Genomic DNA, 16,882 nt, shown 5'->3' on the forward strand with positions numbered 1-16,882 from the left:
AATGGAAAATATAATTCCTAATAAGGCCCATAATTGTTGCTTGGTGCTAAGATTAATGTTGCCAATTTTTCGTTTTCAAGATCTGAAGTGGCGAGAAGTGGCGTAACGGCGATTTCAGTGAAAATTGGGGCAATATTTACAGTACTAAGCCGTTAGACGAGACAGGGCCATTTTTCTATGATTTCTTTAAGTAATTTAAGGTGGAAGAGTCTTTGTGGAAGAACTTTTATCATAAATCATCATTCTTTTAGAAGATAATCATAAGGGAAAGACCGAAAAAATAACGTTTGATGCTTTTAATAGGTCTTAAAATCAAAGTAAATTAAGTTATATTAAGACCTTACCGAACTGAGTACCAGGTAGAATAGTAATTTTTGAAATTTGTTTGCTCGTTTTGATTTTCGCATGCGGAGCAACAGTGGCGACCCAAGAAGAAGAGCCATATTCCACGTGCAATTTAGTAAATATCCATTCGTTTGCTTTTTGTTTTTTCTTTTATTATTATAAAGCGTGACAACATATGTACGTATGTATTGTTCACATATACATAGGTTTATATAGAATCTTAAACATTTATGTAGTTTCTCTGTGTGTTTGTCATTTTTGTATATATCTATATATATAGGCATTTATGCATATTGTTTACTAACAAAGGTACCTAAGATTTGCATTAGATGTGATGTATTGAATTATTCCTCTCTCCGAGAACAATGAACGATGCTCAATAGCGACTGGCGTCCTCTACCGAAGACTGTGGACAAGCTCCGGCGAGCCCCAATGGGGATTCTGTCACCGTTTTATTTTATCTTTGGTTTTTTTTACTCTTCGTGAAATGTAATACATGATATAAATGTTGTTCTTGTTGGACTTGACGATGCCACCTTTATATAATTGTATTTTTTATTTATTCATATATTTTTTGTTTTGGATTCTTTGTTTTGTGTGAAAGTAGCTTAATAATTAAAGAAGAAAAAATAGGCCTCGTAATAAAAATAACAGTACTATGAGCCAGACTGACTTTTTAACTACATTTTTCTTTCTTTTGTTTTTATTTGTAGTTTTTATTTATTTATTTATTAGTTGTATTTATGCTTGCTTGGTAAAAGTAAATAACACAGCGTTTCCTATGCAAATTAAAATTATATTAATCCCTTTCATATCTTTTGTTTGGAACAAAACAAAACGCGTTTTATGGCCATGAGCAAAAAAAAAAAAACAAAAACGCTTAAATAATGTATATAAAAACATAAATTGATGCGAAAACAATCTCTTGAGCCTAAATCCCGTCTCAAACGATGCAAATTTGACGCTAAGGTTTATATAATTTCACGACGAACACATGTGGAATCGGCGGCATATGGAAAGGTCCCTGTCCAGCTAGAGGTCTGCGGCCATACACAACTTACAATCTATACATATAAGTTACATATGGTACAAGCTAGGCTAGGGATTTGCTGCCGGACAACGAGAGTCCCGCTTGGATCGATCAATACAACGAGAATCAATATGAACTAAGCAATAAGTTTATAAGTATATACATCCTCTTTGCAATCTCTGCAATCTCTGCGATCTCTGTGATCTGTGCAATCTGTGAAATAGAGATAGTTTGCCACTCCCCTCCTTAGACATAAAGATACATTTGTGTATATTTGTAAATATATTAAGCTTAGTTGGAATCTGCTCTCTAACAATATGACTCGATTTAGTGTAAATATTACTGGCTGTAGAGGATTCCAAGCGGATTCAATTCGAGAGAAGTGAGAATAGTCGCCGTGGCGAGGACTGGCCAATTATGTCTAGCACACTTTCCGCAAATATTTAATTCGATATTTACGTCTATATATGTATGTATGTATGTGTTACATGTGTTACATATTTGTTACATATTTGATCTATATATGGAAATCTCATCGGCTATCTTCTAAGCATTTTCATTGGCTGAGAAAGTGTTTGCAGAAACGGATAGCAATTAAAATAATCGTTTAGAATAAAATCTAATCGTTAAATTATAATATTTATATGCACGTATGTATGTATATAGATTTACGGTATAGTTGTATAAACACAGACAGAGAGATAAAGCGATAGATTGGGTTCCTTAGCAGTTGCATCGCTTATGTGGGGCAGAGAACCTTCAGTATGTAGTCCGTGAGAAGAGCCGGCACCGTGGGGCTGTCTTCATTTATGGCCTTGAGTACTGCGGGAGGGAGAATCATTAAAGGAATGCTGCAACGATTACTGTGCTCTCTTGAACTTACTCTTAATCAGGACCTGCAGGGACTGATTGTTGGGCGTACCATTCTCCAGGTGATACGGAATAACAGTGGTCAAGTATTTGGGCTCGGGACCTGTAGACGTCAATCAATGTTATTAGCAAGTAAGAATAATATACATATATATATAAGCGGCACGACTTGAATCAGTGAGAGTGAGGGCTTTGTTTTCTGCGTGCAAATTTGGACAGCAATCAGTGTGAATCTGTGAGTATACCCCGAGTACGCTCACAAAAATTCGAGTAATTCGTCTGTCTTTCAGTTCATTTTGTGCACCCCTTCATTCTAACTCATACCACTCAATGCCGGAGGTCTGTGAAACGCAGCTCAACTCAATTCGAATGCATTCTATTGGATTTACATACGTCTCGAATGGAGCCATGCAGATATCTAGTATTTAACAATAGTTTTTTACCAGTTATCTCGTAGACGAGCAAACTCTAGACGTAACAAACTCTAAAGCTAACATGGGAACGATGGATCTGAAGTTTTCCAAAGAGGGGGACTCTTAATACTACTTAAAGGCCACAAAAATGAGTTGGAAACGCTTTCGGCTGTGTATGGGCTGTGTATCTCCCTACACTGCACAAGTGGCAGGACAAAAAGGTGTCCGTAACGTACCCTGGAACTTGCCACGCTTCTTCTCAACGTGGTATTGTCGACGCTTGTTTTGCACGGCCAGCAGCAGGGAGATGAATGAGTTCTTTAGCTCCTTCTCGTACTCGAGCTCATCGCGCAGCGCCAGCTCGTTGATCAGGGTCTCGCTCAGTTCCTGGATCAGCACCTCCATCTCCATGTACAGCTCGTTCAACTGTGTTGTGCTGAGATATTGCAGCTCTTTTGGAAATTTTTGGAAATTCATATACATTAGTTTCAAGCAAATTGACTTCGATTTGTGTTCCTACTTTCTGCGTACAGGGGCGCCCCAAGCACTTCGCGAGCCTTCTCTATGACCTCCGACTCGCAGGTGTCGGGCTCATCCAAGGGACTCTCCGCCTCGTCCATGATGTCGTCAATCTCCTTGATGACCTCCTCGACCGTCTTGATGGGCTGGTCGTCGATGTCCCCGTTCAGGCCGTTCAGGATCAGCGCGTGCATGTCCAAGTCGTTAGCTACCGCCTCGTCCTCGCTGGCCAGATCGTTAAACTCGTCGCCGCCTGGAGTGTGTGGATACGAGTGCTGGTGTTTCTGGAGCTGGTGCTGATTGCGCTGATGCTGCTGCTGCTGCTGCTGCTTTGTGTGATTCTGGCCCAGGTTGAGTGTGGGCATGTGCATCTGACGGGTATACGACTTGGACCAGTCGATTGGCAGAATGTTTCCAAAGTTTCCAGTGATGGTCCACCACATTCTGAAGAGAACAGAATAAACTTGGAGTTAGGTTTCGTTTAAGGTAAGCGAAAAGGCAGTCGAAACGTTGCGAGTCCTCGCAAAAAGGACAGATTGATTTGTTTTTATCTATAAAATAATACCAAAGCACTGCTCAAGATGCAGCTGAAGCATTCTGATAAGTACATAGTATTCATGGCATTGGGAAGGCGTGGAAGACGCGAGAAACCAAAAGCCCAAGGCAAGCCAACAAAAATTAAAAATGGACAAGACAAGATGAGAAATGTACGAAACAAGCAGAGCGCATAAATTGTTCGTGACAACACGCAGGGTACAACCGTGGTGCTGGCTAGGGGTAAGGCCTGGCTGTGGTAAGGGGAGTGTATCCACAAAAATAGGGTGTTTCCAGTGTGTTTTTAGTAAATTTTATTCTGATAATTACAGACTACAAAGTATGCAAAGTACGGAACATTCTCTCTCCGGTCGTTGTATCTCGCTCACTCCGCTAGATGGCGTGAAAGTGAAGGGCTTCTCCAGGCCGTCAGTATGTTGGGATGGACCTTATGGGGTGGCAAACGACACCTACACGAACCTAATATACCCCTATACATTTTTCGAGTACCGAGTATAATAAATTTACATATATTTCTAGCGATGGGCTGGCTCTTGCTCGTTAAGTGCCGCGGACGGCATATACATTTATCGCACACACATGCATTTACAAATGTGTGGACGAGTACATTTTTCAATGATCGTGCATATTAATATACGAGTATAGATATATGCCATATATTTTCTCGTGTGGGCAACAGTTTTGGAGCGAACAAAAAACTACAGACTCTGTGAGTCTGCGAGCGAACGAAACTAATCTAAGTCGGAAACGCCAAGTGGAACACTTTTATGAAGTAACATTGACACATCAAAACATCAAAAATGCTGATGACATTCCCCCCAGAATTTGGGTCACATACACAGATACACACACAAATACTCAGATGCCGAGCGCTACTCACTTCTAAAAATGAGATGATAATGTTAGTATTTCGTTCTTGGAACATTTGTGTGTTAGTCTGTGTGTGTGTATACTGACAGTATTTTATTTTGAACATCTTAAAGTGGAACGTGACATGCGCATATTTGCTGATCGAAACTTCGATCTGCTGCCCAAAGACTTATTTCTCCCCTCTGTTGAGATTCTTTGAGCATTGAGGAGCATCCAGAGAAAGCTTTCAGTGCATTGGGGAAAGCCGTTGTTATCGAAGGGGAGAGCCCACCTGGACACTAGATGGACTGAAGGCCATAACAATGCTTCCAGAGGTCTCTAGAAGTGCCCATCCATAATAAAGCCAAACCCATCCCAAGTTCCTAAGTTCCTTGTGCCGTGATCAAGTCTATCAAGCGGCGGTTTTCATAGCTAATTTTTCTGTTTGGATTCCACAGCTGGCTTTCCACTGCAACAGACATCATCTCCATCTCACAATCTCTCCATCTGAATCGCCTTCATCGCCTTGGGCAATTAACACAAGCACATTAATAATAAAATATTCCCCTTCATCTCCAATAAAGATGAAATGTTCCGGCTGACCGAGCATTTATCGCAAGCGAACACACAACGAACCCCCAACAAGTATCTTGGAGTCTTGGAGTCTTGGGGTCTCGGAGTCTTGGAGTCTTGGAGTCTGATAAATATGATACTATAAAGAGAGGGATAATGATAACTCTCGTGTCTTTAACCGGTCGCCTTGCCTTCCGGATCTGCATATGGAGTGGCGTTTCATGCTGGGAATAATCCAAAGCCTACAAAACATGAGCTGGAACGGAAAATTGGGGACGAAATTCTCTATGTCTGCCGTGGTAGCTAAGGGAAAAAGATTGGGAATACTCTATTAACGGTCTGGAACTTTGTGGGCAGCGCTTAGGCCCGCGGCTCTACTGTCATACCCGATACTCAGTCCTTATATACGACTACACTCCTTACATCACTGACTTTCGTCAGCTAAAACCGAATACTTTGTCCTTAGACCTTAAAAGATATGAATTTATTAACACGGTTTGGCATACTCTCTACCATATGGACCCGACGTACTGTTCCGGACCTAGGGCACTAAAAGGGTGAACCTATCGGAGAAGCCAACTTTTATCTCACGTAGCTTTTAGAAGGACATGAGTGCCGTAAATCCGACTTATCCGGTTTTAGTGGGAGACAGATCCGTTCTGCACACACTGTGCACGGGCCATAGAAGATTTCCTGCTGATCGGGAAGAGCTTAAGGGAGGCTACCAATGTATGCCGTATACCTTTCGAATATCGCTACATTGTGGCGTTTCTTCTGTTGTTTCGGGAGCTTTGTGGCTGACCCTGACGCACTACGTGTCTGATGTGGAGCAAGTTGCCACAATTCATTATTCATTATTCATTACTTTCCGACAATTAACAGTTGGCTTCAGTGGCATGGCAGATTGCCGAAACGACGAAACGCCGAAAGAGCCGCCTCGCATAACACCGTTTCTCATCGTTTGGACGAATACTTTTTCCCTGATATACATTTATGACGGAAATAGGAACATTTTAATGAATTCTAATTGCGAGCATTTAGATAAACAAATAAATGGTTGGTCGTCCGAGATGAGTCAACACACAGAGCCACAAATTAGCCATTACATCATCGTTATAATGAAGATGGATGGATCATTCTGGTGATCACCACAGCCACCTATGGGACCCACATAGCCCCCTCCCATCCAGGCAACTGGATTCGTTACGCCATGACTTCTTTCTCCTTTTCTTAAGTTTTTCAGACTGGCCAACTCTTTGGTGGACCACGGAGGTTTCTCAGATTTAATCGAACAGGAAGGCGGGAAGAAAAAAAAGAAAAATGTGTCAAGCCTACCCGACCGATCCAATACAGTTCCTATGTCGAGCGACGCTTCGAAAGTCGAATGGTAGGAGTCGTCAGGGGGCCAACAGCACTAGGGTCGGATCCGATTCTTGAAGTCGCCAAGAACTATCATATGATCTTTATCTGATAGCGAGGAAGTAGCAGTTTTTAAAGCGGACAGGTGCTACTCGTTAGCTGTTGGGCTAAGTAAAATAAGACCCGCAAAGAGAGCGCATCGGGAGAGCGCAATGGTTGCAGGAGCTGCTCATAAGAGAGAGACAGAAGCACAAACACTTCTGGCCACTATGGGAGGAAGGAGAACAAGAGCTCTCTGGACATCTGTGAATTTCTCTTACTGCTCATCGGAAATTGAATATTTTGGTAAATCCTATTATCGCACACGTTTGAGGAGAAGTTAAGATTTATGTATGAATCGAATCGGAAATCGGACCGGATGGATGGATGGTCTCGTACCGCCGAAGACATCTAATTTGAATACGTACCGTTTTGTATCGTGTATTTGGTGGAGCGTAACTTTTTACGCCTATCTTTCCGAAGCCAAGTAAAAACCGCAATTTATTCCAAAAAGTGTAACGAATATTGTGATATTTTTCAATGGTCACAATAAAGCTCACAAGCGACAGAAGATCACACCCTAGATGGAACAGTTTCTTAAACTAAATCTCAGATGTTTTTGGCAGACCAAAGGTCTCTTCCGATCTCTTGCTATAAAGTCTCTGGCTAAATCATTGAGGAAAACCATCTTCAAGAAAGCCGCCTGAAACGTTATGGCCCTCTTGGATGAGAGCAGTCGAAACGTTTTGGGCCGCCAACTCACGTACTCTCTATTATGCTGCGATTTCAGTTTTCAACTTGATTCATTGTGATATCTCAGGAGTCTGCACTCTAGGTCTTATAGTCTCTGACGGAAATGGCCATATCGACGCGCCCATTGATGCTGAGCAAGCATAAATAAGGAACATACGCTTTCTTCTGGCTATACTCTTGGGGGATGACGAACCAAAGTTTGAGGAAAATAAAATCAATTACGTTTTAGCTTAAATTTAAATACATTTGCCAATGTAGATTATTTGGGAGGAGAGTTTCAGACCTATCGGATCAGATGTAAAGAGTTTTAGAGTTGATAGATCTCCACAATCATTTTGCGAATTGAAACCCAACCCAAATACCACAAAGGTGAAACTCAGAGTCTATGATCTGTACAAACCCTCTCGAAATTCTTCTTTCGGCTCTTCGTGTCTCCCTTGTTATTGTTACTGTATTTTGGAGTTGGTTCACAGGTATTTTCACTCAACCGCAGCGGACACTACATCATCCACACATTGAATTTTGCCAACCGAAGAGAATAGCTCCGTGCCATCGTGGTACGACCAATTCATACCCTTTAAAATGTTTGCTTGGTAACTGGAGGTAACCAAACGTTACCTGTTCCGCTCTAAGGTCTGCAGAAGTCTGCAAGTCTTAGGGATCCGTTCCATTCATATTTGACATATTTTGACTGCAAATCGGGTTATTTTTCCCATTAAAGCGCACTTTTAAGGGGGTATCGCTCTCCCATTTTCGCTGCGATTAATGGCCAAGCCAAAGAGTTGTTCGGCCAGGCCAGGCGTGAGACCACGTCTAACAAAGACATGTCAAAAGAAGAGAGGGTGTCGCTGTCTCCATTGGGACGGGTGTGAAAGTTTTCGTAGGTTTGGGCCTAGCTTCTCTCCAAAAATTTGTAATGCTTTAGGTACTACGCCTAGACTAGCCTCTTTGAAGAGTGAAGAGAACAAAATATATGCAACCACAACAGAAACTTCAAAGTGCTTCTAATTTTAGGAGGTTCACACTTTGCGTTGGCACACGGCGGTTCGATTGGAGGGGGGATTGGGGACACAGCCAGGGACAGCAACAAAAAGAAGAGCCAAATGCGAGTCCATAGTAGAGGACGTTCGCGGAGAATTTCCCTAGGCATTCTTCTCTTGGAGTTTGTGGTCTCGGGCTCCCGGGTTTATTCGATTTATAATTAATTTGTATAAATAGGCCATTCAAATTAACAAAACGCACGAGAGAGAGAGAGAGAGCCAAAGAGTCTGCCGGATCGGTGGAGCCACTTGGAGACCCACCAGGGTGTGGTGAGCGGGACGTGGGGCAGAGCGAGAGACAGAAAGAAATTACAAATATTTATGGCTTCCATGGCGATCTAACAGCGTTAAAACCGCAGTTACATACCGCACACACACACACACACACATATGTGGCCCATAAACAAATAACTGCAAATATGCGGAGACCCATGGACATACCAGAGACGGGCATGGCCGGAACGAAAACGAAGTGAAATATTGTAATTTCTTTCCATACGTTTATTAATCGCTCTGCACCAGGTGTCGACAAGGCCCTATTTTATGTTTATAGGAAAGTGCGCTGCTGCAATGTTCCGTTTTGCTGGCCCTTAACGGGGCCACGCATAGGCCAGTATGGCCCCTAGTTATTCGGATAGGGGTCCTCGAGAATCGAGGTGTTTTTAGGCCAAAGCCCAGAAGTTCCTGTGGCGTCCTCTTGGGAGGCATCTTCCAGCGATGCCAGCACCGGGGCGCCCAGGTGTTTCCTCCTTGCCCTTGGGAGAGCCGGGCTTCGATTGCCCCAGGTTCAGCACATTTCCTACAACTGTCTCTGTAGGTGATGCCCAGCTTTGTTGCAAGTGCCGCATTCAGAGTGCTTTCAGAACTGGGCATTAGTGACAACGGATTGCAGATGCAACCTCCCGCCGCCTCGCCTCACGCCTCAGCACCCCACCATTTTCCCTTTGTTCATACCATCCAATACTTATTCCATATTTTTTTAAATACGATTTTTACTTTTATTTGCATAATTAAAGCGAGGGGGAACGTTGTGAGTCGCGGCAAAGGCCGCGGATCTACTTTGTACCCAGTCAGTATATCTGTGTGAGAGAGAGATAGAAAATAAGTAAGCTTATGATTTACGTAATTGATGCAATATATTTTATATGTCGTTTGGTATAGCTGTTTGATCTAACCGTTTGGAAGATTTTTATATATTCGATTTTATCGGTTTCCATTTTTCTTTATATTTTTTATTCACGAAGAGCGTCTGACGAAGAGTGTGTGAGAGAGAGAGAGAATAGGTAGCCACTGCAGTTTCTTTTGTTCCTTGTGGCTATAACAATGATCCGATCTAAACCAGAATCAGAATCGATAGACAAGACACGGTCTATAATTTTTAGTGTTTTCAAAATTGTGAGGGCGGAAATAACAGTGGGATTTTGTATGGATAAAAATACAACTTTTCCATTTTAAATTCAAATAAATTGCAGTCCATCATCGGTTTACTCTGGGTTTTTTTTTTAAGCAAACTCTTATATCGTTTTACCTAAAAATGCAATTATTTGCTCTACATATTTCTACAACAACCGATTTGTATATTCAGATATTTGTACCAGCAAGAAGTTTTGCGTGCTATATTGATAATTTCGTCCACTGTGCGTAGGCGACTCGCTGCTGCCTGCTCAATGGCTGTTGTCTGGTGTCGAGGACTTTTGGGTACCCTCGACACCCCCGCCTCTCACTCTCAGTCATAAGGCCGAACAGAATCATCCCATCATCTCGTCCCATCCCAATTCCAGTCTCAATGACTCAGAGTTAGAGATGGGCTTGCAATGAAATTTCTCGGCACGACCCAAGACGAAAAAAAATATAAATATTTCCAAAACGCACTGTTCAAAATTGTCCAAACAGGGTCCAACACGGTCGTCGTCGATACTTAAAGAGTATATAGGGGTATATGAGATTTGTGGTGGAAGTGAATGTGTGTAACGCCCATATATCGGCCCTTACCGCGGCTCACAACGTTCCCGCTCCTTCTTAACACTTTTATGAATATTGCAATGCATTCCAATTCCTTCGAAAAACGTCCCCGGGTCATTAAATAGGAAGTATGTAGTTATAGAGGTTGAATTTGTGTAATTTTTTAGTTAATTTTAGAACTTTTAGTGTATTTTTAGACCATGAATATTTCCAAATGTATTTAGTGCGTGAGGGGCTTCATCTGATCATCTGTTTCTTGCACGAACACTTTGGTTCGTCGTGTTTTGAACGAGCACGCAAGATGTGCGACACGAGCGAAGACACGGTCCATTCGCATCTCTATGTAGGAGCATCGGGGACGCACTCAATTATAAAAGATCCACTCAAATACTCTGTTCCCCACTAATGCTCCCTCCTCTTTTTCCTTCATCTCTCTGCTGCTCCTTTTTCGGTTGTCCTTGACTGTATTTAAAATGTTATTTTTCGTTTGTTTTCCTTGTTTTCGTTGCCTTATGATGTAATAGTCCGACGCAAAAGCGAGCTCCGTGTCCGTGTGTGTGTGTGTGTGTGTGTGTGTGTGTGTGTGTGGTGAATTAGTCATCAGGTCTATCTCTTACGGCAGTCAGACATCTATAATAGCTGAATGGCGCCAGTATTGGCAGAGGCAGAGGAAGTCGCGGAAAAGGTTTAGATTGAGCGAGGTTAGGTTCGCTCAAGCCATCTCCCTCCGACAATTATCAAGCACCTACACACACACACACACACATACACATATCATGTAGGCTTGCAGTGAGGGGTGTTTGTGTCTGTGTCTGTGACTGTGCCCTCGGCGACGCCTCGAAACAATGCCTAAAAGGTTAACGTCCTTTCAGCCACCCCCGTCCGACCCAATCCAGTGGGGTCCGAAAAGTTTGCGGCCCGGAAACGGCTCTCGTGCAATAAGAGCAGCAACAACCCCAAGCCAGGTCCTGCACCGCACAGTAATGCATTCAAATTGATACACATTAAGCTTACTCGCTCTCGCTCTCTAGCGCTCTCTATCGCTCTCTTTCTTGCCCCGTAAACACGCTACGACATGTCGCTTGGATGACTCATCCATCCATAAAGTGACAACTGCTGGGGAAATACATCCATACATACATACATACATATGTACAAATATACATTTGTATAAATTGTTTTATTGTTTTTATTTGGCTCTTACTACATACATAAGAGGGCGGTTGCCGGTTGCTTAGGCGTTTGCTTACCCCGTCATCGCCCCCAATATTTAACAACCAACAACCTAGAGTCGAGAACGGCTTTGGGTGTGTGCAAAAACGTACGTAAACATATGTATATAGTAGAAGGACAACATCCGAATATGTATGTAAATATTTATTTGAAATCGCGCATTTTAGTTGGTTTCGATCAATTCTTCGGAAATCTATTGAAAATCCCTCAAACTGGGCCCAAATCTCAAATATGTTCTTCAGTTTAGCCTTAAAGAAATAATTCTTCTACGACTTATGTCACTCACTGTGTCCTTTTCTGTACCTTTTGAAAGGAGACAAATTTGTTCTTTACTGAACAATTCTTTTTAAAAGGGGAATTTTAGTCAATGTTTGGCCCTACAAGGCCCCACATCTGGCTGATACCGTCTGAAAGGGTAACGAGAACTAGTGGCAAAGGAAAAAAGTAAACAAAATATATCGTATGATATATTATTAGGTCTATTCATATAAACAGTAACATGAGTAACGCCATACGAATTGTTTGTACTCGATTTTTTCTGCCTGGCTCTAGAGGTGGCTCCAGGGTCTTTGGATCGCTCCAGAGCCAGCCGCTCTCTTCTTATATACATGAGGCTGAGATTTAGCCGTGTCCCATACATTTTAGATCTGCCTACTTGCATGGGTTTTTATGATGGCGCTGTCAAAGACCCATTACTTTGAAATGCATTTCAGAAAAGTCTTATTTAGCGCAGTATTTATTTTTAATTTTTTTTAAATACATAATGTATTTCATACAAGACTTCAGATTAGAATAATTGTCCTTGGGCTATTCAGCGTGCGTCGTGTCAAATTCCAAACACCTCGCTGCATATGACCATTGAAATGTATGGTCGTTACTCATCTAGCTATTTATATTGTCTTTGGCAGAACGCAGAACATTGAACTCTGGTCAAAACGGGAATCGATTTTGGGCTTCGCTAGGCTGAAAGCGCCGAGTCAACCGCCAAGCAGCCCAATTAAATGTTGGTACTAGAGACTTGGCACCGTTGTCACGACTTTCTCTCTCCCCCTCCCCCGGCTCTTGTGGCGTGTGCCTTACGATCGAAACCGGAGGAGTCCGGCCTATATGGGTAGTACTGTGCCATAATTGGCATATGGCAAATCCGTTAGCTTCTGCCCATCTTCCGTCTCACTCTCCTTTTGTCCCTCTCCATCGCTTGCCCAACAAACAGAATTTCTATCTGGGTTGTCCTTGGAATACAGTTACGAAGAAGGGCAGAGAGCCCTAGGTGGGAATGCAGCTCTGCTGGACAGCCGAGAATCAGGACTGAACAAGTTTCCCCAAGTCGACCAGATACTCTTAGCTGGAACCGCTCATCGCAGTCGTGATATGCAGAGCATGCGTTTAGCTAAAATTCGAGTTTCCGCATCGTAATCGTGTCTGACCGTTTTCCCGTTTGCTTTATGTGAACCATCTTCAATGCGCTAAATATGTGTGCACACATGTGTGTGTGTGTGTGTGTGTGTGTAGGTGCCCATGTATGTTGTATGTGTACATGCTTGGATGGGAAAGAGAAAAACATTGACAGGTGGAACAGGGGATGGCCAACAAGAAAGAACTGTTGCAGAGGGGGCAAAAACTGGTGACGATGGTCCGGTAAGCTTTAAGCCTAGTACTGTGATCTAATGGCACATATATGTATGTATGTATGTATGTATATTGCTCAATATTTGGGACAATGTTGGGCTATTCTCCAAGTTGATTTGCACAGGATGTGGGCGAGTATTTGCGCTCACAGTCGAAAGAATGGCTGATGTCACGCGGATTGCCGGAAAGAATTTTGTGCGCCATTGGTTTTTGTTTTTATTGCAATTGCCCGCTGGACAGACGAAGACTAGAAGCGGTCCCTAGCGGATTATGCCGTTTGTTTGCTTGTATATTTATGGACATTGGATATGAAATAATTTATTGCGCCCCACACTCGACTGTCTCCCTTCCGTTATCGTCATGGTTTAGCTTTGGACAATCGGGACGGAACCTGACAGGGCAGAATTTATGTAGTGCATCTGCAGCCTCACTCCCCCGTTCCCTCATCCACCCACAGAGCAACAGTGTTCCCCCGTATACAGTGGGAATATACCGAAAGAGCGAAAAACAACTCCCGACACTTTTATCGATCCAGAAACTACCACCACCTACTAGGATTACGTCTTTATGTGAGGCCGGGGTTAGCCTTGGTTGGACCCGGGGGAGGATGAGTGGGGCATGCGCACTACCCGCCAGCAGCGTCGCAATAGAGACAAAACCAGCACACAATGATGCACTTTACATAATACAAGAGCGCTTGAGAATGTGGATACAGGATGGCTGGGCTACTCACTGGCATTCATTCATGATCTCCTCCTGGCTGCGCACCTGCACCGGGGCCAGCTCCTCGACGTTCTCCTCGTAGTTGCCGAAGCACTTAGTTATCTTGTCGTCGAACGTGTTGACCAGATCCTCCAGGCTGCCGCCGAATGTCTCTGTGAAGTTGTCCACATGATCCCCTTGGGCCGCCGACGGCTTGTCCAGCACCTCTCCGTCGCCAGGCACCAGGCCCGCGTCGGAGACGCCCAGATCGGTGACGGATCCGCTCAACAAAGAATTGCAATTGGGACTGATGGTCCCGGCGCTACTGCCGACGCCGCCGTTCTTGCTGATATGCGCGTCACGGACCGCATCTTCAAGGAGGCGAAGCTTGGAGGCATCTGGCTTTCTGCCCACACTGACCTCCTTCAGGTTCAGGTTAAGCGTGTCATTGAGGGCGTTCTGGTTAGAGATGAAGTCGCAGCCGCCCCACTCATCTGTCTCCTCGAACTTTGCCAGGGGAGCCTCGAATTTTAGCTCGGCCATTTTGGTGCCGAGGTCACGCATGGCACGCGAGCAAAGAGCAGGAATCAGCACTGGGCACTCGGTTGGCTTGGTTATTTTATTTAGTTTATTTTGAGTTAAGCACTGTCCCGAGTTTCGTTTTTAAACCTGCACAGTTAGGAAAAACAATAAAAAAAAATCACACACTCGATCGATTAAGTCGTGAGTAATATTTGCTGAACCGATTCGCTGGCAAATTGAATTCAATTATAACAACGACGACGTACAAAGATAAAAGCCTCGGAGTAGTGATGTAAAAAAACATCGATGCATCGAGCATCGATGTTTTTCTGCCGATGTTTACTGATGTTTTCCGATGTTTTTGCTGCTACCGATGTTGAGTGATGTATCGATGTTTTGCAAAACATCGACCGATTAGTTTCAAATTTGTAAGCAGCAAACACAGCAATGCCTGCCTCATTTGAAAGCAATCCTTCGTGTTTTTGGGACGGTGGGAAAAGTACCTATCCTAATTTATACAAAATTGCAATGCAATTTTTACGTTAATGGCATCTTCTGGGTGTATTTTGAACGGGTGTACTCAGCGGCTGCTAACATATTAAGTCGAAAACGTAATAGACTTTCACCTGTGCGACTAAGCCGCATTTTGGTTTTTGGAAAGCATTGACAAATAGTACTTATTTGAAATATTAGTTATCTCTGATGATATCTACAGTGATATGTAAAAGACTGCTATGAAAGCATAATCATTTCTTTTATGTTAAATATTGTTTCGTTTAGTCCTATGATATGTAAAACTCTGCTATGAAAGCTCAAGTTTAATTTTTCCTTTGTTGAATATTCGGTTTTATAATCAAATGGGAAAGTTTTGAAACATCGGTCATACATCGATGCATCGAAGAATAAATCCGATGTATCAATCCAACATCGATGTTTGATTTTGACAACATCGATGGACATCGACATCGATGTTTTCATTCAAATTTACATCACTAGTGTGAATTGCAGAGTGACCAGTGTGACTTGTCGTTAAAATATACCGTCCGACCCTCAGAAATATACCAAAATATACCGTCTCATTGTACAAAATATACCGTAAATATACTGGCGAATTCAAGTTCTATATTCCCCGATTTTTATATTCCGTGGAATATTACTAGCTTTCTAGATCTCTCAGCCCTGCCCACATAATTTTATCCAATTGATAAATCTATTTTCTACTTGACTGGCTTATTTTAAATACTAGACTTTGACTTTTTTGCCTCAATTTTGGTTCCTCAACAACAATATAGCGTCTCGTATGATGAAAAACCGAGCTTAGCTCACTTAAGCCGCATCTATTTAAATAGTTTAACTACTTGAGGTAAATGGCGAAAAATATTAACGATTGTAAATTCTTCTTGTAGACTCATGCCAGCTTTCCTCTGAACTTAAAAAAAAAACACTATATCTTTCACCTGAACTGCGCTTACATTATTAAATTTTTTTTAATTGATGCATCATTTTTCTACTTAACTGACTTATTCTTAATGTTTGCTTTTATTGGATTTTGCGTAAGAAAAGGTTTTAACGAAAATGGGCAAGCAAGACAAACGAAGAGGATAGTCGTTACCATTGCTCAATTTTGATATTCCGTTGAATAATGCTGACTAACTAAAACCTTTAGCTCTGTCCACATAATTTTAGGTCATTGATGAATAAATTTTCTACAAAATTGGTTAGTTTTTGGTCCTTGCTTTTTTTGTATTTTGACTAAAATCAGGTTTAAACAAAAATGTTAAACAAAAAATAGTCGCAAATAAATAAATATAAATAATATCCTTTTCCCTTTTCCTTTTCCATACAAAGTGAATGGTGCCGCAACTTTTGTGCATGGAATGGTTAAGTAAAAACATTTTTGACGATTTTCATTGGCCGAAAACAAAAATCGCGCAGTTTCCGTTTCAAAACCGTTTCAGCTACCGTTTCGGTTAATGTGTGATATATTTAAAATTAAAATTTAAAATAATATTTACTGTTGAAAACAGTACCCAAACCCAACAAAACAATGAAAAAATACAATACCAATTTTAATACTAGTCCCTAGGGTCCGTTAAACTGACCAACATGGCAAGTACCCTGCTGAGTAGCTGATACCCTGCTATGGGATAGCGTTTACATGCGCAAACTATTGGCGGAGGAGGCCCAAAATGTTGTTGAAACATTCAAATTAAACCAAGACCCACTAGAAAAATCTTCTTTATTTAATCAGATCTCGCGGAGTTACTAACGAATATCCAACTATGTATGTATGAATTTAATGTAATTATAAGTAAAATACTTTCTATGAAAGTCAACTACAGTATCTGGGAACGGTTCTTCCGTGCGATTCACTCGGTGATGGTGTCGTCGCCGCGCAAAATAACGCTCGAACAGCTGTGCCGCGACAATATGGCGCGCCCACCAAGACGCCGGGTCATTTTGAAGATCTATGCCGTACTTTATAAGGC

General features: G+C 42.3%; 1 protein-coding gene across 1 annotated transcript; it reads right to left on the reverse strand.

The window, feature by feature from the left end:
* Window positions 1-1,423: 1,423 nt before the first annotated feature.
* On the reverse strand, window positions 1,424-14,550 carry LOC113565955 (fasciculation and elongation protein zeta-2). Its single transcript, XM_026989380.1, has 5 exons — window positions 13,903-14,550; window positions 3,179-3,621; window positions 2,895-3,110; window positions 2,259-2,348; window positions 1,424-2,197 (listed from the first exon to the last, which is right to left on the reverse strand). Exons 1-5 carry the CDS (start codon window positions 14,433-14,435, stop codon window positions 2,115-2,117), a joined length of 1,365 nt encoding a protein of 454 aa, XP_026845181.1. The 5' UTR covers window positions 14,436-14,550; the 3' UTR covers window positions 1,424-2,114.
* Window positions 14,551-16,882: the final 2,332 nt, after the last annotated feature.

The sequence above is a fragment of the Drosophila persimilis genome, unplaced genomic scaffold (genome assembly GCF_003286085.1).
Source record: "Drosophila persimilis strain 14011-0111.01,24,50 unplaced genomic scaffold, DperRS2 tig00000233-arrow-arrow-pilon, whole genome shotgun sequence".
In the NCBI taxonomy this organism is placed as follows: domain Eukaryota; kingdom Metazoa; phylum Arthropoda; class Insecta; order Diptera; family Drosophilidae; genus Drosophila; species Drosophila persimilis.